This window comes from Saccoglossus kowalevskii, chromosome 2 (genome assembly GCF_978046115.1).
Source record: "Saccoglossus kowalevskii chromosome 2, keSacKowa6.1, whole genome shotgun sequence".
NCBI lineage: Eukaryota > Metazoa > Hemichordata > Enteropneusta > Harrimaniidae > Saccoglossus > Saccoglossus kowalevskii.
In genome coordinates, this window is record NC_140642.1 from 11,391,066 (window position 1) to 11,417,066 (window position 26,001).

General features: G+C 34.3%; 1 protein-coding gene across 1 annotated transcript in view; it reads right to left on the reverse strand.

The window, feature by feature from the left end:
• Positions 1 to 15,324: 15,324 nt before the first annotated feature.
• Positions 15,325 to 26,001, reverse strand: part of LOC102806895 (N-acetylgalactosaminyltransferase 7-like) — a 39,586-nt gene continuing 28,909 nt past the window's right edge. The window contains exons 6-11 of the mRNA XM_085504721.1: positions 25,062 to 25,179; positions 22,567 to 22,689; positions 21,618 to 21,839; positions 20,320 to 20,421; positions 17,733 to 17,867; positions 15,325 to 16,188 (exon numbers count right to left, since the gene is read on the reverse strand). Coding sequence (XP_085360847.1) covers positions 16,066 to 16,188; positions 17,733 to 17,867; positions 20,320 to 20,421; positions 21,618 to 21,839; positions 22,567 to 22,689; positions 25,062 to 25,179 — 823 coding nt within the window. The 3' untranslated portion in view covers positions 15,325 to 16,065. The remainder of the gene's footprint in view (positions 16,189 to 17,732; positions 17,868 to 20,319; positions 20,422 to 21,617; positions 21,840 to 22,566; positions 22,690 to 25,061; positions 25,180 to 26,001) is intronic.

Consider the following 26,001-nt stretch of genomic DNA (forward strand, 5'->3'; position numbering starts at 1 on the left):
ATACATGGCATACATTTCTAGAATACGATACCCTAGATTAATATCATATAGAACATATCTGAATAAAGTAAAGATAAGATTCAATTTCTGACAGATATGTGTCTTGAAAATCTAACTGGGTATTGAAGGTCACATGTGTGCTTGCTATTATTTACTTTGGGTTAGCCTACAAACCAAACATAAATACATACAGTGATATTCATATTTGACCTATTGCTCTGAAACGCAATGTGTGTATGATTTAAAGGCGCTAGCGATTTACTCTGTCTTACAAATATGCCTTATTTATACTCATCAAATTATAAGAACATCACACCTTCTTTGATATCGTACATCTCAAGTTCCAAAAGTTAGTTTCGGTCAAAGTCTCTCTAACTCGGTCTCTCTAAATACATATACATGTTCTTTAGAAGAAGCCAACAGCTCTAAAAGTTCTCGACTACATCAACATGCTCACAACTTCAAAAATATATATTCAACATCAACTGCAACCTGTCTCAGCATAAAATTTGATCCTGAGCTGAAATATTCATGAGTCCTACTTTCGGTGGGTTTGTAAATTCCGCATAGTAGTCTTCAGCCCACCATCAATATTGACAGTCGTATTCAATGTAGACAAAATAAGTATGACCACATCTCTATCGCTTGAATGGTAAAACATAGAAAAAGACATTTGGTTTCTCATTATCTTTCAAAACTACTGACTACATGCGCTACTGTCTTCTTCTACAACACCGGGAATAAATATTACGTCCCCAAAAACTCATGCTGGAAATATCAATTAAGACGATATGTATCGAGTCTCAAATAGTAATGTTATTCTTATTTTGTTTTACCTCGTCTTATATTGTGTATGTTTACTTGTATTTTAATCACTACATAACAAATAGTTATGGATGTTTTGTTTTTTTAATAAATAAATTACAAAGATAGCTCAGTAACCTTACTCAATATTTCAAGAGCGTCATCTACAACTGAATAGTTTCAAATATACCATACTAACTATACTGAATGCCTTAAGAGCGTCAACTACAGCTGAGTAGTTTCAAATATACCACACTAACCGTACTCACTACTTTCAAATATGTCTCATTGAGCACAATCAATGATAAAATCGTCATTTTCTACTGGTCAAATTTTAAATGGTTTGTGAGCATATGCGATAAATGGCGTATACATAATGCTGAACTGCGAAGTTCAAATGAATCTCGTCTTCAGTGATCTAAACGCCGTATACCATAATGCCTCTGTATTTTAGTTATCCCATACAACGTACCATAGCAGCTGTCTCGGATATATACTATATACAATAGTAGTCTTTTAAATCTACGATTTATATTCACATTTTATATAAATTAATTTTCAATATTGTTTTGCGTGATTGTAATTTGATATTACATTTTTTTCTCTCATAATTTTATTTAATTTGTGTTAATGATACGTACTATGAGCCTTACAATTCACTGATTATAATGAAGTGTATTTGTAATTAACTTCCGAGAAGGCATGCTGTACTATAATAATTCATCTCGCTTTTACTTGTATTTATTTAAAATGTCATACATAGGATAATACATATATAGTTGTGTGCAGCTATTCATGTAATCTATCATAATATATATAAGATATACAAGTTTATAAATAACACAAATGTATGTACTATGAGGTTATTGCGAGGAGGATACCTCAAAGTATACACAAAGACACTACAGCGGTATCCACCGACGCGCAGCGGAGGCGTACTGTCTGAGTGCATACTTTGAGGTATCCTCGTATTAACCTTATTATTATACATCTTTTTCTTTCAAGGATACATCATGGGAATGCCGAAATCCGAACATTTTGGAACAGAATCAGCGAACTTCTTTGTGTGGAGTCCGGTCAAACCCTGGTGGCAGCCATGTTTATTGTTTATTATTAGAGGACGCTCACGCGCGTAGTCATTCCATATTTGGAATTCATAATTTCTAATATGGTTTGATGAAAATACCCCGTAAAATACCTCAAAATTACGGCACGCCGTAACTTATGGCGTTACGGTGACAGATGTATAAACTATACACTATGTATACACTTTATTACTATGCAATGAAAACAATGTATCGATATGTATTACGCAGTGTGTGTGTCGTTATGTACATTGTGACAACAGCACTATTTTTCCGTCTCACCAGGCTCATCACCGGTAGGCCTCGGACAATATTGTCGCCTACTTAAAATGCCGTTGATGTGTGGCAATATTTGAAATATATATATATAACATTTGTTCTGATAAATAGCAATTGAATTGGAGCGATGTCACTGTTATATTTAACTCTACTTTATCCATGTAAACTCGGCACATACAACTGAAGCACGTGATAAGACAAACTACGTGCTGCGATTCAGTACAACGTTCACATATCGTGTTACTGTAACTGTTTACTCTACACACTATATATGTCATGGCATGACTGAGTAACTCGGACGTTATCGAGCATTCCATTTTTACTACATGTGAGTTATGTATGGGTATGACATGTCTTATTTTTACTGAGTATTGCATGAATATTGAAATGTCTCGTTAAGCTAAATGTAATGTTCAATTTAGATTGACACGATTGACCTTTGTAAGCATAAACAGACGTGAGTATATTTATTGTGTCTGGGAATGATTTATGTACAAGGTCTAAAACGTGCAAGTATGTACTCATTCTAACTGTTTGATTAATACATAGCTGTGTACAGACTTTACAGATTTGTTGGCTCGGCAACGATTATTTCAGCGATGCGGATGGGGGGGGGGGGTCTATATTATAGATCATTCTGTAGGATTGGCCGAATGTTTCGACCAATGTTGTCTGGGTGAAATTTTCATTTGTTCCAGTTGTAGTCCTTCAGACAAACTACATGCTGTGTGGTTACTACCCAAATATATTTCTCAATTATGATTATGATAGTAATTATTTAATCACAAAAGCATGTGCGTGAAACCAATATTGCATGTGCATGTAGGCATCCGGTATGAAGAAACATCGAGTATTGGTATGCCATGTCATGCTAGTGTAAATGAAAGATTAAGTAAAATAAATGTGCCTCCTCTTAATTAATATGACATAAACATGTAGATAGTTACCTCACGTGGGCCTCTCTCAGACTTGTTTTGTTTGTGGTGATATCTTCAATTCTGTAATCTGATGAATACTTTTGTTATTTTTGGTAAAAAGTGATTTTTTCGACTTTTTCTTGAAATTGGGATTCAATTCCCGCGCGTGCGCAGGTGACGACCCTCCTGCTTCAATATTAATGAGCTAGTTCAACATCATCCCTTTATTTTGAATAAGTGGGTGGTCGCAGTTGCACTTGAAAGTTTGCGCGTTCGTTATTGGCGTAGACATTGTGGAGCTCTCAAGCCAGTTACTATTAAATATTTGGATTTGAATAAAAGCTGATTATCGGTATTTACAAACTGTTAATGTTCAATTCAAGGAATAAAACGAAAAATAAATTTCACAAAAAATATACAGTGTATAGCCAACGTTATTCGTCATCTTTGCGCGTGTGTGTCATTTGGCAGTTATTCAGAAAAATGTGCATACCCGTTTATATTTTGATAGTCATTGTAATTGCGACGTTTTGAAATTACGACATAATCTGCCACGTTAATGTTCTTTAAAGTTATGTTGACATGTCGTTGGGAGTTCCCTTGCCCCGTATATTTTGATATCTTTGATCTGATCATAGGCGGCAGCGTTCAGTGTGTTTACATTCGTTCCGACGCATTTCAATACAAAACATATTTAAATATTGTTCCTCAATTATGTGCAAGTATAATTCCAGATGTTTTTCCTCATACAAACTTGGTACTTCCATGATATTCGTGTGAGTATGTCGATGTCGCCTATAGTTTGAAAGTTCTCGCTGAGAACGATAGTAATGGAGGCTGAGAAAATCATGGTGTTTTGATTCCCCTAAAAATCACCATCTAATAGACAGCAGCCTCAGATGTCTACCATAATGAACAGCATGAGTGCCACCAGTACGAGCAGCCATGTACCTCCGGAGACTGTGTCGTTCGCAAGTCACCGGCAGTATCGTTAGCTTCAACACCCCGGTGGCTCTGGTGAAATTCTCCACTGCTCCCCCGTCAAATTCCACAACTGTTTTCAGCACAATGGCACCATATGATACCAATGATGTTCGCTGCTCACTATTAACAGTGGGAATGCCAACATTGTTATCAATTCAAAACTCAGGGTCATAATGTTATTTATGAAACTAATTCCGATTAATGATCACATTTTGAAATTAAAAAAAAATAACAATTGACTTTTATATTGACAGATTTATTAACAACTTAGAAATATTTCTGAAGGAGACCACATCTGAGTACAGTACTCAATGTTGCTCCTCACTAACATTGTATATAAAGTTTTATATGATCTCTAAAATGAAGTTTATTATATTAACACTACAGAGAAATGAGGAGGTCTTGCAACTGACAATAATTATGCATTACATACACAGTTTGCTGCTAAATTCCTTGGAAAATGCTGATAACACACATTCGGACATACGGACAAAGCCCGAGTTATACGATACTAATGGGCCATTTGGCCTAGAAATAGTGTTGGCCGCAGTGTTGGGTAAACAACTTTTTTTTAAAGTTTAAAATTTACGACCAGGGTTATCGTCATTGGCAACGTCGGTTTATGCTGGCAAGTGTTACAACAGAAAGACGTACGATTGAGAATGTGGTATGGTAGAGTATATATCAGATACAGGAAAGGCGACTAAACGTTTCGTCATTTGGAAACATATTATTCAATATCGGACAATGAGAGCTGTACACCATGCCAATACGTTGCGAGGAACCGAAACGTTGCTAGACCAGCAAAAATGTCATATGACCATGACATACAACGTGGTGCGAATCGCACTGTTTTATTACCCCAAATTACGGCGTCATCGTCTAACACTCGAGTACCCCCTCAAGGTCGAGGTTGTTTAAAAATAAATGGTGCAATGTACAATACGACATGTACGTCGGCGAAATATTACCTCATGCCATAAATATAGTGCCACACACCGCACATATACCACCTGATACCACACATATACTACCTGATACCACACAAATACTGCCTGATACCACACATATACTGCCTGATACCACACAAATACCACCTGATACCACACATATACTACCTGATACCACACATATACTACCTGATACCACACAAATACTGCCTGATACCACACATATACTACCCGATACCACACAAATACTGCCTGATACCACACATATACTGCCTGATACCACACAAATACCACCTGATACCACACATATACTACCTGATACCACACATATACTACCTGATACCACACAAATACTGCCTGATACCACACATATACTACCCGATACCACACAAATACTGCCTGATACCACACATATACTGCCTGATACCACACAAATACTGCCTGATACCACACATATACTGCCTGATACCACACAAATACCACCTGATACCACACATATACTACCTGATACCACACATATACTACCTGATACCACACAAATACTGCCTGATACCACACATATACTACCCGATACCACACAAATACTGCCTGATACCACACATATACTACCTGATACCACACAAATACTGCCTGATACCACACATATACTACCTGATACCACACAAATACTGCCTGATACCACACAAATCCTGCCTGATACCACACAAATACTGTCTGATACAACACAAATACTGCCTGATACCACAGAAATATTGCCTGATACCACACATATACCGCCTGATACCACACACATACTGCCTGATACCACACAAATACTGCCTGATACCACACAAATACTGCCTGACACCACACAAATACTGCCTGATACCACACACATACTGCCTGATACCACACAAATACTGCCTGATACCACACAAATACTGCCTGATACCACACAAATACTGCCTGATACCACACAAATACTGCCTGATACCACACAAATACTACCTGATACCACACAAATACTGCCTGATACCACACAAATACTGCCTGATACCACACAAATACTGCCTGATACCACACAAATACTGCCTGATACCACACACATACTGCCTGATACCACACAAATACTGCCTGATACCACACACATACTGCCTGATACCACACAAATACTGCCTGACACCACACAAATACTGCCTGATACCACACACATACTGCCTGATACCACACACATACTGCCTGATACCACACAAATACTGCCTGATACCACACAAATACTGCCTGATACCACACAAATACTGCCTGATACCACACACATACTGCCTGATACCACACAAATACTGCCTGATACCACACAAATACTGCCTGATACCACACAAATACTACCTGATACCACACAAATACCACCTGATACCACACAAATACTACCTGATACCACACACATACTGCCTGATACCACACAAATACTGCCTGATACCACACACATACTGCCTGATACCACACAAATACTGCCTGACACCACACAAATACTGCCTGATACCACACACATACTGCCTGATACCACACACATACTGCCTGATACCACACAAATACTGCCTGATACCACACAAATACTGCCTGACACCACACAAATACTGCCTGATACCACACACATACTGCCTGATACCACACACATACTGCCTGATACCACACAAATACTGCCTGATACCACACAAATACTGCCTGATACCACACAAATACTGCCTGATACCACACATATACTGCCTGATACCACATAAATACTACCTGATACCGCACATATACTGCCTGATACCGCACATATACCGCCTGATACCACAAAAATACTGCCTGATACCGCACATATACTGCCTGATACCGCACATATACCGCCTGATACCACAAAAATACTGCCTGATACCACACAAATACCTCCCGTCATCACACAAATAAAGGGGCGTCGTCCCCCCCAATCAAGCTGATACCCGTTGTGTCAGCAAAATTTGCCCCTCAAAATGCAGGAAATAACTTTCAGAGGGTTTAGATTTCAAAATTGTTAAGGAGGAGAATACCCTCGGACCCCCTAATAAACCGGTCAAATTAACCATAACCCTAATAAACCGGTCAAATTAACCATAATAGCTATATGGCATTTTACAACGTCATTTAAATGTTCACGAATAATTGAGCAATATACTTAGTTTTCAGGAATAGTTACACATTCATATGCGAACCAGTGACAATAAAATATGTATTGAGTTTGAAAGTAAGCGACAACATAATGTTACGGCTACACGTTACTTCTGACATTGACAACTTGTATAGCAATGGGAATGTTTCATTCAACAATAACGGACGGCGGTGTGAAATTCGTTCGTTTTTTGGGAGAAAAAAAAACTGAAAAAAAAAATAATTCAGAAATTGATATTAAAAATAATTCATTAATGTATTTCCTATGCACCCATAAATAATTTTCATAATTACCGATTACACAGGAATGTTGCATAAAAAATATAATTTGCTATAATCTCTATATTTTTGTCTTTTATTTGTCTTGAATTATGACTGAAAGAAGGTGAATGAAATTACAAACTATCATGTATAACATGTATGTAACAACTTTAATAAATATGATGTTACTTGGTAATTCAACGTTTTTAATGTTCGTCAAGTAAACCTCTAATTGTTTTAAATATTCATATTTATTCTACTGTCATCAAGTATATTATTTTCCCAATGTATTAAAACATAATGTTAGTTTGTGGAAGTATACGTAAGAGTTGTTCAACTTTAACGACGGGCGGTGGCAATATATAGCACGGGGTATATATGACAGACGGCACAATGAATGTTCTCCTTCAATAACGGCTGATGGTAACTCCCATTCGGTTAGGTGAAAAACATCATGCATTTCAGTGAAAATTCAATGCATGTTATTAGTTTTCTGTTGTTTGGTCAATGACCTTAGATGACGTGTAACCGATTAAATGGATTGTATTGTCGTTTGAAATTGTTTTCGTTCGTATATATAACCCTAATTGAATACGGCTAATTGATTCCACCATACAGGACTGATTGTAAAATTATCGTGATTCCCTCCATGTTAGAGGTTATTTCAGGTGACGCAATTGCGGGCTTAATAATTTGCCTCTGGTGTGATAAAAAAGGTTTCTAAATACAACACAATAGACCGAGGACACTGGTAACGACGGAGTTGTGCTGTCAACAAAGCAGTGAGCCTACGTGATATTTATTACTTTATTGTTGTTGTTGACAAAGTAGTCCATCTTCAATAGAATTGTACTCACTGGTCCTATCAAAGCAGACACATAACGGTAGTTTGTGTACTGAAGTAGCAACCCGTGACTACTGTTCCGTGAGACATTCAAAACATAGCCAAGTCCATCACCGCGCGTTTTATCTTGAACGTCGCAATGGAAGAAACCACATCGGCAAACTGTTGGGTCGGTTGCATTGACATAGCCAAAGATCGTCGCAAGGTGTCCTCGCACTGCTGTTGTAGCCGTAAATGCTCATCTATAGTATTCGTTGGTATCTTTGCCTGGTTTCTAAACACAGTGACTCTAGCGGCCGATTGGTATAAGTACTATTCTGTAGTACTGCTCGACGACTACGGCATCTTCGTCTCCAAAGAAGAGAGAATCAATGTATTGATTTACGCTTTTTGTATAATTGGATCGATTCTATACCTGCTGTCTTTCTTTCTGGTGATTTTGCAAGGTTGTAAAAGTTGTTGTAACAAATCGAAGGGCACGTCTTTCCGTGTGGCGGATGAGCATAATCCACTTCCTCCACCAAACCAGACAGCAGAAGGAGTGTTTTTCGTGTTACGAATCACCATACAGTTTCTAGTTATCTTTTTGGAAGATATACCCATGAGTGTAACTTACTATAATAATATAGTCCCATGCACGCTGTATTGGACAGATTGGATACATCTGGGTGCATTGGCTGCCTCGGTTGCTTCTATTTTCTTTAAGATCATAATTGTCATGTTTCTTATGGCGTGTACGTGCAGCAGTCCATATTCAGGGGCGGACAGTAAAAAAAAAGGAAAGAAGAAGGCGCGTATGCGCGTTGATACTACCGAGGAGGAATACATGGAAGGCGCCAGAGGAGATGGAACCAGCGGCAATTCTAATTATTATACATGTTCTTCAATGTCGCTCGGGGTAGTATCTTTCATGTACATCTGTGTTGCTGCAGTTGCTTTAGTTTATAGCAGTCTTGTTTTATCGGATGCGTTACCACAATACTTAAACGTTGATTGGTGGCAAGTGGACCAAGACGACAACTCGGAGATTTATATTTCCACATTTATGGATTTCAATGGATCTATCGTGTACACCAGTAGAACAAGCGAGTTTTATGGAGATACGTCCAGTTCCCCGGTGGCGTTGTCTTTAATCGATGCCAGAGATATCACATCAAAAATAGACGAGTCTGTGACGGTGCAATGTTCTGATTTAGTCGTTATAACGGATCGATTTGCGGGGGAAATCGCATGCACTCCAATAGATTGTAAAATAGAGATCGTCTTCGGATATCGCAAGACTCAACCCAACAGCATTGTATACGACTACGAAGAAGACAACACATGGTTTTGCGTCTCTAATTCAGTCCAGAATATGACAATGAGTCAGAAGTTCAAGGACTATAGGTATGATTCGCGAAATATCGTTAATGTTGATTTTTTGCCCACAGCGTTTAATAGTTGTTTGAGGCCACAGAGAGATACGTCCCTCATTCCTGAAATATAATTTTAAGTGACAATAACGTAGCTTTAAGTGATATATTTACATGACATGCTAAATCATTGCATTCTTTTGAATATTATATTAAATTATTAGTTTTTCTATACCAGTGACACACTTTAGAGTTCATAGTACGTGTCGGATTTTAGCAGTCAAAATTATACAGTTCTGTTTCCACCACAAATCACATGTATTTATATGATGTCACAATTTTCAGGTGAAGTGATTTTTTTGAAATTTAATTTTTACCAAATTTTCAAAGACACCAATAGTTTAATTTTTTTAGAACAAAATAAACATTTTTTTATATCAAAACTACAAGGTGCATTTGGTGGTCATTCATATAGTTGATTTGCATCACCACACTGAAATTACAAATGTGATATGTTGAATGTGGATGGTTTAAGACGAGAATGACATTTAAAATTAAAGCGCGGTGGACGTCGCGCAGCGCGTGTTCGTATTTCATGTAAATAAACAATGTATTTTACACGCGTTGTATACATCGCTATGAGTCCCATATCGAACAGGACGCGGCACGACGACTGCCACCCTTTAATACGGAATATTCCTTCACATCACAAAAGAAGCAAACAGCGATGTGGCAAACAGAACACATTGTACTGAATAGTCAGACGTGTAAAAAAAAATCATTGGTTCGACACTAATCACTATTTGTTTTTGTGTAAAGTCATAACATGAACAACCCATTTTATATCCTTTTACCACCAACTTTTAAAAGCATGGTGTGAAACAGGAATTCCAATGACATCCAATTCTATACGATATTGTCAAATTTTAGGCATCGGGTGTGGTTTTACTAATTGTAATTGGTGTAGTGTCTTTTCTAGACGTTGGACTAACTAGCGTCATAAAACGCATCGTTAACATTTGTCATGCAATGTACTGCATTGTTGTTTGGACGAAACGTTCCACGACTTACTTGCCTTGCCTAAAGGCGGTATTTGTTGCGCCGCGTCGATTCAACTCGTGTGAAATACATGACAATTCGAACACGTGCTGCGCGGCGACCACCTCCCTTTAAATAAATAGTAAATTTCATTCTAAGATTAACACTCTGCATGCAATAAATCACAACTTCTATGCTGTGATACAAACATTAAATGAAATGGTCACTAAATGCACCTCATGTTATATTAATGTGAATGTTTTTGTTTTGTTTCATTAATTAAGTTATTTTTGTTTGTGAATATCTATGAACTTGACTATTTTCTTCAATATTGTACTCATTATTACATACTACAACTGAATTTAAAATAATGTTCTACAAGTACAGATGTATGTATATTTGTATTTAATAAGTGTACATTATATAAGTATACCTCACCATATTATCAAATAGTGTTAATTTAATGCAACATGAACAATGTTAATTACAGCACAATACAAACATTGAGAATGTTAGTGAAAGTTTTAAGTCATTTTTCCAGATAAATGGTTATTTGTTATTCTGGACATTCATTCACCACTTCTAAAAATCATATTTGTAACTAAACGACAAACGCATGTTCCTTTGAAAATGCACTGAATATTGCCTTACACATCTCATCAATATAACTTGTGTAGTTTTTAGTTTACGTATTAGTTATTCCAATTATAAGGTCACTTGTTGTCAACACTCCAAATGTTTGAGGAGCATTATAGCATATGGTATTTACATATATTGTCAGTATTATATATATATTATATAGTTATTAATTAATATTTTAAACAATAAGGATGACAACATTATAAATGATGTGGCGAAACACGTTTATAACTCTCTAAATATATAAGACAATTCAATGAAAAGTGAAATGCTTAAAACCAGCTGCTACAGAAAATACAAATTAACCAGTTCTTCTATGTTTAGAAATGTGAGTACATGTATCTTGTTTGACTTTTTTATTCCTGTATTGTTAGTGTTGGTTATACTTTATGTCTTCAGAATGTAATACTTTATTGTGCTTTTCTTAAAAACCTCAAATATCGGGTATGATAGCAATAAAGATTCTACCCGGTGCATTCGATTCTATATCCAGCTACACATGTTATTCAAGACCTGGTAATCAAGTAATCGTATAAGTGGCTTGCTGTCATTGGTCCCACGTATTGTATCTTTTTTTTTAGAAATTAAAAAAAAATGTACTTTAGTTTTTGACAATCCAATGGTAGAGACGAATAGTGGGTTACAATTAAAGCTGAACTAAGGCTGAGGAGTCTCTGGTGTGCATTTTTATTCGGCAAGTATCTCCACAGTGTGTGTCTAGACTGTCAAGAGAGTACGAGTTCCCTACACCTGCATCATTTACATGTTCCTTCACTTCTGTAACATTAAAATAAACTGACGAACTGTATGTCACCCGACACATGTCATCAAGACAAACTGTATGTCACCCGACACATGTCATCAAGACAAGCTGTATGTCACCTGACACATGTCATCAAGACAAACTGTATGTCACCTGACACATGTCATTAAGACAAACTGTATGTCACCCGACACATGTCATCAAGACAAGCTGTATGTCACCTGACACATGTCATTAAGACAAACTGTATGTCACCCGACACATGTCATCAAGACAAGCTGTATGTCACCTGACACATGTCATTAAGACAAATTGTATGTCACCCGACACATGTCATCAAGACAAGCTGTATGTCACCTGACACATGTCATTAAGACAAACTGTATGTCACCTGACACATGTCATCAAGACAAGCTGTATGTCACCTGACACATGTCATTAAGACAAACTGTATGTCACCTGACACATGTCATTAAAATAAACTGTATGTCACCTGACACATGTCATTAAAATAAACTGTATGTCACCCGACACATGTCATCAAGACAAGCTGTATGTCACCTGACACATGTCATTAAGACAAACTGTATGTCACCTGACACATGTCATTAAGGCAAACTGTATGTCACCTGACACGTGTCATTAAAATAAACTGTATGTCACCTGACACATGTCATTAAGGCAAACTGTACGTCACCTGACACGTGTCATTAAAATAAACTGTATGTCACCTGACACATGTCATTAAGGCAAACTGTACGTCACCTGACACGTGTCATTAAAATAAACTGTATGTCACCTGACACATGTCATTAAGACAAACTGTATGTCACCTGACACATGTCATTAAGACAAACTGTATGTCACCTGACACGTGTCATTAAAATAAACTGCATGTCAGCTTACACGCCATTAAGAGAAACAGCAAAACATAAGTAGTTGAAGAGATTAATTTCTTACTTCATAATTATACAAGAATTATTGTAGCCAGCAGTATGAAATTTTTATATTGTAACAATTAGTGTGCAGCATTTACAGATATTTAAAACAATCGCATACATTCTTTCAGAAAAAAAACCATAATTTAAATATAAATGTTTTTATTATTTATGCACCATGTTAAATTTATTCAGAAACACATTGAAAGCGCTACATGACATTTTAGTTTATTTAACTCAATGCATGATTTGCCAGAATCTTGATTCAGCTAAAGTACCAACAATCTCATTGTGAGAATATACTTTATTTTAAATTAGCGACATCTTGAATTAGTGAAATTATGGATTAACTAAATTAGCTAAAATAAATGTTTTAAAGCAGCTGTATTTTGACATTAATAGCTGAATTATCGTGTTTTATCTTAATAAACCTGTATAAGATATACAATTGAATTATAGTTTATGACAATATGCAGTGTTAGTGATTTTTAAGATCATACCATATCATACCATATCATATCATATCATACCATATATCATATCATACCATACCATATCATATCATATCTCACACACACAAAAATTTAACAATGTCATACTATGGAAGTACTACCTACCATTTATTCATGAATGAATGAATGAATGAATGAATGAATGAATGAATGAATGAATGAATGAATAAATAAATAAATCGTTTGAATTATGACATGCATGGTTTGTTGACAAGTAACCTGTAGTAACTGGAAACACAAATGTTGTTGAACTAACAATTCATAAATCTGTCATTAATTTCACCAATAAAGAAACCAAAAAAAAATCATCCTTCAATTCACCATAAAACTGTGAAAATAAACTTTTACCATGCTTATAGACAAACGTAATGTAATATTTGTATTACTTCTCAACTTTTTACAAAATAAAATGTTTACAAATGATTCCATTTTGGTACATATTGTACAAAAAAAAATATGAAACACTGTGACTTATAATTCGTTTTCTCCATTAGAAATAATAAACCAAACAATGCACTTATTGCATAATGAATTAGGTCTTAATATGACCATAGACACAACTGATTTTTTATTTAGAATTCTCATATCACATATAATATTCACTCACAAAACACATTACACAATAACACAATAACTAAAACAGTAAAAACTTTGGTACATTACAGCTAAAACAATAACAACTTTGGTACATTACAGCTAAAACAATAACAACTTTGGTACATTACAGCTAAAACAATAACAACTTTGGTACATTACAGCTAAAACAATATAACTTGTCTACATTACAGCTAAAACAATAACAACTTTGGTACATTACAGCTAAAACAATAACAACTTTGGTACATTACAGCTAAAACAATATAACTTGTCTACATTACAGCTAAAACAATAACAACTTTGGTACATTACAGCTAAAACAATAACAACTTTGGTACATTACAGCTAAAACAATAACAACTTTGGTACATTACAGCTAAAACAATAACAACTTTGGTACATTACAGCTAAAACAATAACAACTTTGGTACATTACAGCTAAAACAATAACAACTTTGGTACATTACAGCTAAAACAATAACAACTTTGGTACATTACAGCTAAAACAATAAAAACTTTGGTACATTACAAGTAAAACAATAACAACTTTTCTACATTGCAGCTAAAACAATAACAAATTTTCTACATTACAGGTAATACAATAAGAACTTTTCTACATTACAGGTAATACAATAAGAACTTTTCTATATTACAGGTAAAACAATAACAACTTTTGTACATTACAGCTAAAACAATAACAAATTTTCTACATTACAGGTAATACAATAAGAACTTTTCTATATTACAGGTAAAACAATAACTTTTTTACATTACAGCTATAACAATAACAACTTTTCTACATTACAGCTAAAACAATAAAAACTTTGGTACATTACAGCTAAAACAATAACAACTTTGGTACATTACAGCTAAAACAATAACAACTTTGGTACATTACAGCTAAAACAATAACAACTTTGGTACATTACAGCTAAAACAATAACAACTTTGGTACATTACAGCTAAAACAATAACAACTTTGGTACATTACAGCTAAAACAATAAAAACTTTGGTACATTACAAGTAAAACAATAACAACTTTTCTACATTACAGCTAAAACAATAAGAACTTTTCTACATTACAGCTAAAACAATAACAAATTTTCTACATTACAGGTAATACAATAAGAACTTTTCTATATTACAGGTAAAACAATAACAACTTTTTTACATTACAGCTAAAACAATAACAACTTTTCTACATTACAGGTAATACAATAAGAACTTTTCTATATTACAGGTAAAACAATAACAACTTTTCTACATTACAACAAAAACAATAACAACTTTTGTACATTACAGCTAAAACAATAACAAATTTTCTACATTACAACAAAAACAATAACAACTTTTGTACATTACAGCTAAAACAATGACAACTTTTGTACATTACAGCTATTAAAAACAATGACAACTTTTGTACATTACAGGTAAAACAATAACAACTTTTCTATATTACAATTAAAACAATAACAACTTTTCTACTTTACAGCTAAAACAATAACAACTGCTGTATATTACAGCTAAAACAAGTCATTTTCGATGTCATAGTCCCCGTTCAGTTTTCAATGACTGTTGATTATAAACAATGAACGATGTTGATAAATTATAATCCATACATAAAACCAGTTGGATATTTTAAATAAAGTTACAAAACAAAACATCATGTGTGGTGTTCATAACAAAACTACTTAAAGCCTGTCTGAGAAATGGATAAGGACATCTGAAAATAAAATCAACATAGCTGCCAGTCGACCTGAATTAAATCACATCTATCGTGTGCGATGTTCTTACCAAATTTGAATAATACTGACCCAGGACAATCCTGAGAAATGACACATGGAAAAATACATACAATTGAGGCTCACAATGACAGTAGGCAAAGCAAAGTTTTATGAGATTCTTGTCCCAAATGCATATTTGCAATAACTGTCCCTAAACTTCTCTGAAATCCCATCTTTGTGAATCCTTTCGTGAGTCACAGGGAGAGATAATGACCATGGTACCTCTGTGTTCAAGACACTGCTGCATTGACTTGGTATAGAGCTTCATTGTAATCTACAAAAAACAACAAAAATCTATTCACACATGGATAACATTTAACAATGCATAGCACTACGCGGGTTACGCTGCGTAATTAAAGAACACCTCGTTGTGTGCAAGTGACAAAGAAATCTATTGAAGTATGTTATAGGTTGGTATGGAAACAAGATTAGGAGGACACCACTGCGTCATCTGTTTACGTTTATTTTGCAAACACCATTTGTATAGGCAATTGAATTTATATTGTATTTTGACATTTGGTACTACTACTAGTTTATAACTGACATATTTTGATGCAAGAAACATAGCACAGTAATTAGAAACTGATTGTAATGAAGTGAACAAAACAAACAAATTGACCAATGTAACAAATATCAAAATAATCCAGATAGAAGTTTTCAAAGATAACCTAATAAAAATAATATTTTTTTTTCAATTAAAAATGTACAAAATATTTTTATTTATAAATAGAGAATTATCACCATCACAAAATTAAACCAAGGTCAAGTATCATGAAGAAGTTGATAAATATTTTTCTTAAAATTATGAATTAAACTTATCATCACAAAATGAATTTTATAGAGGTTTATCCAACATAAGTCAATAATACAATTTTTTTATCAAAAATGACATAACTATATATATATGGTGGTTTTCAAATAGAAGTCAAACCTTCAAATAGCTGTAGTGTAGCAAATCAAAATAAATATTTATGGCACACCTTGCATTGTGAGACTTATTTTTGTCACACTGTTGCCACTAATGGGCGAATTACGACTTTCTGATTTAGAGACGCCACACCCCTGAAACACTACAGTACCTTTCAGATTTAAATTTTACAACTTCTTTGTAATGCTAACAACGGCGGCGTATCATATTTGAAGTAATTTAAACATAACAGGTTAAATTTCATGCATTAAGCAATTAAGAATCATGAATGCATCATGGGATTGTTTTAATATTTTTCATTATACATCTGTCACCAAAACACCATAAGTTACAGTGTGTCGTAATTTTGCAGTATTGAACTGGGTGGAATGCAAATGCATTCTACCATATTAGGAAATGCAAATTTCAAACAAGAAACAATTGCGTGCATATGTGCTTCTAATAATAAAAACAAACAATGCAGTCCCCAGGGTTTGACTGAACCCCACACAAAGGAGTTTGCTAAATTTGTTATAAAGGTTTGAATTTTGGTATTCATATGATGTATCCTTAGGAGTTAAAGATGTATACTAATTAGGTTATTACAAGGATACCGCAAAGTATGCACTCAAACAATATGAGGTCAATTCAGCCTCCGTGATACTCTCGCCGTACTGTCTCTGTGCATACTTTGTGGTATCGTCGTAATAACTTCATATTCTACAAAAGGATTGTGTATGGGTATTTTGTAGTGTGTTTTTTTTTATGTCTACTCTATCATCCATGACACTTCCTGTGAAGCTGTTCAATTAGATGTTTGTGTGGAATTTAACTTTTTTTCAGAGCAAAAATAATGAAAATAAATTTCACAGTATAAGATATAATGCTGAATTATGTGTAAACAAAACTACCTCGTTATATGACCAGTCTCTGGTAATCTTGGCCTTGTTTCGTCCACTGCATTTAAATAATGCAGGTTTGGAATCTTTACCAGTTACACATAAATCTGCCACTCTCAAATCCTTGACTGATGTCAAACGAAACATCTGATGAAACATCAAATTATAGTGTGTTATAGACATAGTATTGGTGTGCAATAATGCATAGTTAGGCATGGTAACAATGTGCAGTAATGTAAAGTTAGGCATGGTGTTGATGTGCAACATTGCGTAGTTAGGCACGACTCTACCTACCGGTAAATTTTTAATCAGGCTGAGTGAATTGATTCACTCTTTTTTATGTACAGTCAGGAATATTTACAGAATGAATAAATTTGAAAAAAATAGTGACAAATCACTTTTTTTTATTGTTAACTGCTATGTCCAGAAAGATGTTCACTTGACAGGTTCTGATCCCACATTGGAAAACCATAGACCACTGTGTAGAGTTACACGACCAGTCTCGTCAAAAAATGGGGTTACAGAAACAGTACAAACTAAACTGCCAGTATGAAAACAGTACTGTCATCCAGTACAGTAAATTGCTGGAACACCAACATTTAGATATGCCATATTCTTGATAAATCCTGATTCTCTATTGACTCACTGGAATTATAGTCAGATATGTCAATTTCAACATCAGGTCAAATACACAATGCCTATAATTGCAGTAATTGACCGAAGCACTCAAATTTAGTAAATTCAGAATACTGGGTCAGGAAAACTATCATGTTACCTATTTAGGGATTCACAAAGAAAATTTGGCCCTAAATTTGTTAAGTGTTTTTCTTTTTAAAATGCAATATTAATTACAGGTGGGAAACCTATGAAGTGAATCAATGAATAGTTAGACATTATTTACAAAGGGAATCAATGTATAGTTAGGTATTTTGATAAAGTGAGTCAATGTATAGTTAGGCATTATTTACAAAGTGAATCAATGAATAGTTAGGCATTATTTACAAAGGGAATCAATGTATAGTTAGGTATTTTGATAAAGTGAGTCAATGTATAGTTAGGCATTATTTACAAAGTGAATCAATGAATAGTTAGGCATTATTTACAAAGGGAATCAATGTATAGTTAGGTATTTTGATAAAGTGAGTCAATGTATAGTTAGGCATTATTTACAAAGTGAATCAATGAATAGTTAGACATTATTTACAAAGGGAATCAATGTATAGTTAGGTATTTTGATAAAGTGAGTCAATGTATAGTTAGGCATTATTTACAAAGTGAATCAATGAATAGTTAGACATTATTTACAAAGGGAATCAATGTATAGTTAGGTATTTTCATAGAGTGGGTCAATGTATAGTTAGGCATTATTTACAAAGTGAATCAATGAATAGTTAGACATTATTTACAAAGTGAATCAATGAATAGTTAGGCATTATTTACAAAGGGAATCAATGTATAGTTAGGTATTTTGATAAAGTGAGTCAATGTATAGTTAGGCATTATTTACAAAGTGAATCAATGAATAGTTAGACATTATTTACAAAGGGAATCAATGTATAGTTAGGTATTTTGATAAAGTGAGTCAATGTATAGTTAGGCATTATTTACAAAGTGAATCAATGAATAGTTAGGCATTATTTACAAAGGGAATCAATGTATAGTTAGGTATTTTGATAAAGTGAGTCAATGTTTAGTTAGGCATTATTTACAAAGTGAATCAATGAATAGTTAGACATTATTTACAAAGGGAATCAATGTATAGTTAGGTATTTTGATAAAGTGAGTCAATGTATAGTTAGGCATTATTTACAAAGTGAATCAATGAATAGTTAGACATTATTTACAAAGGGAATCAATGTATAGTTAGGTATTTTCATAGTGGGTCAATGTATAGTTAGGCATTATTTACAAAGTGAATCAATGAATAGTTAGACATTATTTACAAAGGGAATCAATGTATAGTTAGGTATTTTTACATTTACAGAGTAAATCAATATATAGTTAGGCATTTTTACATTTACAGAGTAAATCAATATATAGTTAGGCATTTTTACATTTACAGAGTAAATCAATATTTAGTTAGGCATTTTTACATTTACAGAGTAAATCAATATATAGTTAGGCATTTTTACAGAGTAAATCAATATATAGTTAGGCATTTTTACATTTACAGAGTAAATCAATATATAGTTAGGCATTTTTACATTTACAGAGTAAATCAATATATAGTTAGGCATTTTTACATTTACAGAGTAAATCAATATATAGTTAGGCATTTTTACAGAGTAAATCAATATATAGTTAGGCATTTATAGTATAGTAATTTACACACAGATTCAATTATCGTGTTAAACTTGAAATATGCAGCACCAACACAAAGCTAAAACAAGATTAGTTTCATGTTTCAACAAGTTTATATGTCTGCACATGCTTATTAATTATTATGACATTTTACATGGCCCAGAATTGCTAACCGTTATTGCTTGATTGAAAAAGTACACAAAAAACAGAAATATTTGGTCAACCGACAGATTGGCACAAACTACCAGTCAGCTCTATGTCACTTTTTCTATTGAGAACACAATAAAGGTTTCAATACCTGATTTCCACCTAAGCCATGACAATGAGTCAATCCAACACCACCGCCTTCATTGTTGCCCATTGTATCCAGGCAAAGGTTGGGAGAATCCACAGGATGTATCTGCAATAGTAGCAAGAATTAACAAAAATACAGTTTGAAATCATTCACAAAGATTTATCAGAGTCTTGTCTATTATGTGAAGAATTAATGGACGTAACTTTCAAGAATTTAATTGCAGTAAATATTTATGAAAAGTAGAGTTTCATTTGAATGTTGGCAACTATTTCAGTTATACTGTAATCTATAGGAAAACCATAATCGTCTCCATCTGATGCATTTTCCTTTCCGACACATACAATTATAAAAAAAAAAAAAAAAAACGTTTTTGAAGTAAACATGTATTGTTTTTTGTTGGTAAAACGATTAATAAATAAATAAATTAAATAAATAACTGTGGCCTGCTGTAATTTGAAACAATTGTGAACCTCAAGCCTCAAACCCCCAAATATTTCCCACAATGCAGCACACATATTTATACCATAAAATGTAATGAATAATAGTCACAAAACCCAAAGCTTGAATAATAATCCCAGAATGCAACTTCAATTGATGATCTAGAAATCTTGAGATATATTTGTCAGTATGATATATTAAAAATAGAAAAATATCTCTGCTCAGTCCTTTTTAATAACAGCATTGTACAATTAACAAGGGTAGATGAAAAGATAAGGGTAAGCAAGCTCTTCCCTAAAATTATAAAATATATCATTTATAACATTTTGATTAAACATCTTGATATAACATATGATTGATCCATACTCATTAGTAAGTCAATTTATTACCACAATTGAAAATTTGAATTGAAGTGTGTTGTATATATTATTACTTGGGGTTTGTAACTACGGTGACATGATACCAAGATCCCGTTACAATCTCGCTCTCGCATAAGCGTTCCAACTCAGAAAAATGCGAATGCGCATGCCCGAGGTAACTAGGATACTGGGATGTCCAGGTGGATCAAAATAGCTGCTCACAATTACGATAACTATATTTTCTGTACATTTTCGCTGTATTACATTTTTTCACTATGAATGTGGTAATACATGTTTTATTGTTTTATTACAAACCGCCTATGTCATGTCAGAAGGTCATAGCATCAGTCTCACTATCTTTGAGATGAGACTTGAATGGGATCTTGGCATGATGTCACCATACAGTACTATGTGCGTTGCAACCCCAAGTAATGTACCTCTGATATTATCTATAACATTTTCTGCTACATTATTTTCTTCACAAGTGCAAGACTTAGTACTTACCTCTCCCCAGAAGAGATTAGTTGGTGGTAGTGGATACCATTTCAATATATCATAAGCAATCGTTTCCATAAACCAGTGGAATGTTTTACATTTGTTGTCTTTTCTAAAGTGGCGCTGAGCGGAGATATCACCAAAATCTACTTTACTTAAACTATGCGGATTTTTTGAGTAAATATAGTCTCTGTATTCATCCATCCAAACTTCAGCTACACGTAAATAGTTCTAAAATATTCAAATCATATTGAATACTGGAATTAAATCTTTTCAATGATTCATATTATGAGGTTATAACCTGATATCACTCATTCGCCAGTTGATATTAAATCGCAGACAATTATCATCCCAAACTATTATCAACCAGCTGTATGGAAAGTAATATCATGTAGTTTTATCACATGGCCAACTGTGAGTTCCTACAAGACAAGAAATCCTAATTTTACAGATCTACAGTTATGAATCATATGCTAATTTATGCAAATAATTAAGGCATGAAGTCTAAGCACATTGGTGCAGCAGTTACTGATAATTGAAAAAAAAAACGTTAAACTTTTACAGATATATTTTCAAAATCAATTTTCAACCGATCTTATTATGAGTTAGTGTCATAGCACCATTTCAGTAATTGTTGTCATTCAGTGCATATCTCATATCGTTGCAATAAAAAACAGTAATCATAAATTTTTGTTGTATTCACATATACTGGTAACTGAACGCACATAAAAATGATGGCATTTACCATATGTATATCATATCAGCTAGTGATATTTCATATTAAACAACACAACTTTCAATAAAATGCACCACATTCATGTGATAAAACACAGTATGGAAATAATTAAAATATATTCAATCATGCTGCAACAGCAGTTTCCATCAGATTACTGTTTCTGACATCACTCCAATTACTACCACTGTTTGTTCCTGTCAGATTACTCTATGTGTTACATACCTTTTGTTGATACGTCCCCAGTGTACCATTCGGGAATGTGTACGGTGGTCTTCCATGAATTCTATAAATATGACCAACATGTGAGCAAGGAACCCATAACAATTCACCACCACACATCCATGTCTGTGTGAAAAAAGATAATGGTTAAATACTGACGCTTACTACAGATTCATGTCCATACATTTTATCACACGCACAGTAAATTGCCTTATCCTGATGTAGTTTTATATACAATACCTGTCATAAAAGTCATCTGTTTGTTACTTTGACACATTTTTCTGTTACTGACATGTATCCATAATGTTTGACACATATTTTTGTAATTACAAGTAACCGTGACCTTTGACACATTTTTCTGTTACTGGAGGTATGTAAATGTGCCAAAATGGACATAGTGCGAGTGGTTAGTGCTAGTAGCACTAATCCGAAAAACTACTAGATCTAGTGCTAAAATGGCACTAGATCTAGTGTTAAAATGTACATAGTGCGAGTGGCATTGATATTGCGTTGTTGTATCTTTCATTCATTGGAAATGTGCTACAGTGGGAAAATTGAGAATGTCATTGTCCACGTTTGTCGTAATACTAATAGACCTTTGGAACAACGCGATCGACCGGGAAACTAGCTGAAACAGTGAAACTGCAGGTCGAACTGCGCAATTTTTACAAATTGTGAATAGATATACTGTATGAAATGGTATTGTGGGGAAGTCCCGGGTCCCTGTAAAGCTCGGTGGATTGTGTGTTACTGCGATTTTCACGCAATCCTGTATCATGGAGGAACTAACGGAATATGATGTAACCTCGCCAATTTTTTAATTTTTTAACGTGATCATATTATATATGCCTAGACACTTTCTCTGCAATAATATTTTTTAGAAGCCCTTAGGATTTTTTGTTGTAGACTCCCGAAATCTTGTTCTTGTTACAGTTGCTAATAATTAAAACATGTGAAGTAACAAGTTCGTCTGTTGAATTTCCGGTTGTGAAATACGTATTTTAACCCTCACAGCTAAACAAACCCAGTGTATGGTCGCATTAAAAAAAATGGGACCAAGAAATCGTCCAGGGTGATTTTTCGGCAGTTTTTAAATTTATTGTTTAAAATATTTTGTCGTAATTTATCGGACATTTCAATCGTTCCTGGCGCCTAAATCAGTCTATTTAAGTTTTTATTCAAGAGCGTGTTTATTTTGACTAGCGTAAGCTCCGTTTGGACAAAGAGCTGTTATCACTGTAAACAATGTTAAATTATTCATCTTTGAAAACAACTAGTTTTTTATTTTTAAAAAAATCATGCCATTTTCCCATCAAAATCCAAGCCAAAAGAGTGTACTACAACATCGTCAAATCTCTTTCGCGTTGCGTTCAATAACATTAAAATATTTAAATGAGCTATTGTGATTTGAACGCGTTGGCATCATCCAGCATTTTGATTGGTTAATTAGCGATTTGACCTATTAGCTCAACTCATCCAAGAGAAGCGCATGGCGGTACCCTACCGCACCGAGCATTTATATGCGATCGGAATCATTTGCTTACGATGAAACTAAGTTGAATTTTATTTGAATTTCATAAAAATTAACGAATTTATTTTTTTGTGCGTTATTATAATCACTACTGACTAATAATCAACGTTTGTGAAACGTAGCATGTCCGGATTGAGCATCTGTGATCGCTTGCCGGGATCGCTTAATGCAGTTGTGTGCGTTTTTATTAGAAACGTCGTTTAAAATATACGTTTGTTACCAATAAAATAAAAACAAATGTATTTGAAAAATGACACTGGGCGTCACTTTAATGACATTTCAGGTGGTCTACTTTTTAATTCAGCAAGAATTATTAATTATTGTTAATTCTGCAATAGTTTCTTTCGTCTTGGGTGGCCCAACTGACGGCATAGAAAGTCTGTGTCGTTGGATACAATGAAAATGTCCCCCCAAAATATTTGATAATTATTTTTTGAAATTTTGAACCCCAAATAAGCGCCCATCAGTCGTGAAATCCCCAGGGCGCTTTTTCGGATGGGCGATTTACGGCAGAATCCGGTATTATATAAAGAAAGTATTATTATGAACATCTCGCGCATATTGCCAATGTTTTATACTGTTTGCAGTTTGCATATGAAAGTGGTTGTTGATGCCCCTCCTATTATTCGACGTCGTTGACAATGCGATAACAATGCCACTCGCACTGTGCACATTTTAGCTCTAGATCTAGTGCCATTTTAGCACTAGATCTAGTACTTTTTCGGATTAGTGCTACTAGCACTAACCACTCGCACTACGCCCATTTCGACACATTTACATACATGTACATGGTTACTGACATGAACCCATATTCTTTGACACATATTTTGAAATTACAGGTAAACCATGACCTTTGACACATTTTTCTGTTACTGACATATGTATCCATAAGTAACCATGACCTTTGACACACACCTTCCAATTTTACAATGGTGCTTTGAATTCTTAATTTCTAGAAAAAAAGTACCTTAAATGATAGTTCGTAATTCTCTCCTCCCCATATTTGCAGTCCTGGGTCATAAGCTCCCATTTCAAAGAAATATTCTTTATCCATAGCAAATAATCCACCAGCCATGACTGGTGACCTGTAGATAGAAGTATTCACCTATTATGGCTACAGGGACAAACCCATATGGTATATATATCATGTTCATGCAATTTCCATCTGAGCAAGTCATATGTACCATACTCAACCACATTAGTGCCCAGGGTCCAGGGGTGGCATGAGGGGGAATAAGAGGGGGAATAAAAGATTATTTTACAAAGCGAGTTGCATGTCATTTTCATGCACGACCACTCTGACATAATTTGCTTATATATAGCAAAATGTGAGCCTGAATATAAAAATTGTGCAAAAGTGGGGGGTGGGCGCTTAAACGGGCAGGAGCGCTAACGTGGTCGAGTACGGTAAATATTTAACATGTTTGAACAAAATCCATCTATACATGACCTAGATTTGATTTCAGAATTACAGATTGAACTGATGAATTTTTTACATTAAAATGGCCGCCAATTTGCAATCTTGAATCAGATCATGAAATGAATGAATGTGCATACAGTATATGTATTTCAAAATATATGATGTGTGTATGCATTAGAATATGATCAGTGAAGGCATGTCAAAATCAAAATCAAAATCAAAATTGGCATTTATCTTTAACATGGTGAGTATGTGGTTCGTACACACCGAATTTAGTTCAGAACAGACAAACAAGCAGCCTTTTGGCTGAAATAGCTCCGCTGTTAACAATACACATTTCAATTGAAGAACTAAATATATCATTAGAAAATGAACAAATCTGTGAGAGGTCTACCTGTAGTACCTATACCCGTATGTATAATATCAAAGCAACTGGACTTGCTGTTTTCAACAAGAATTCAAAAATATTACTTTTTACCAAAAATGA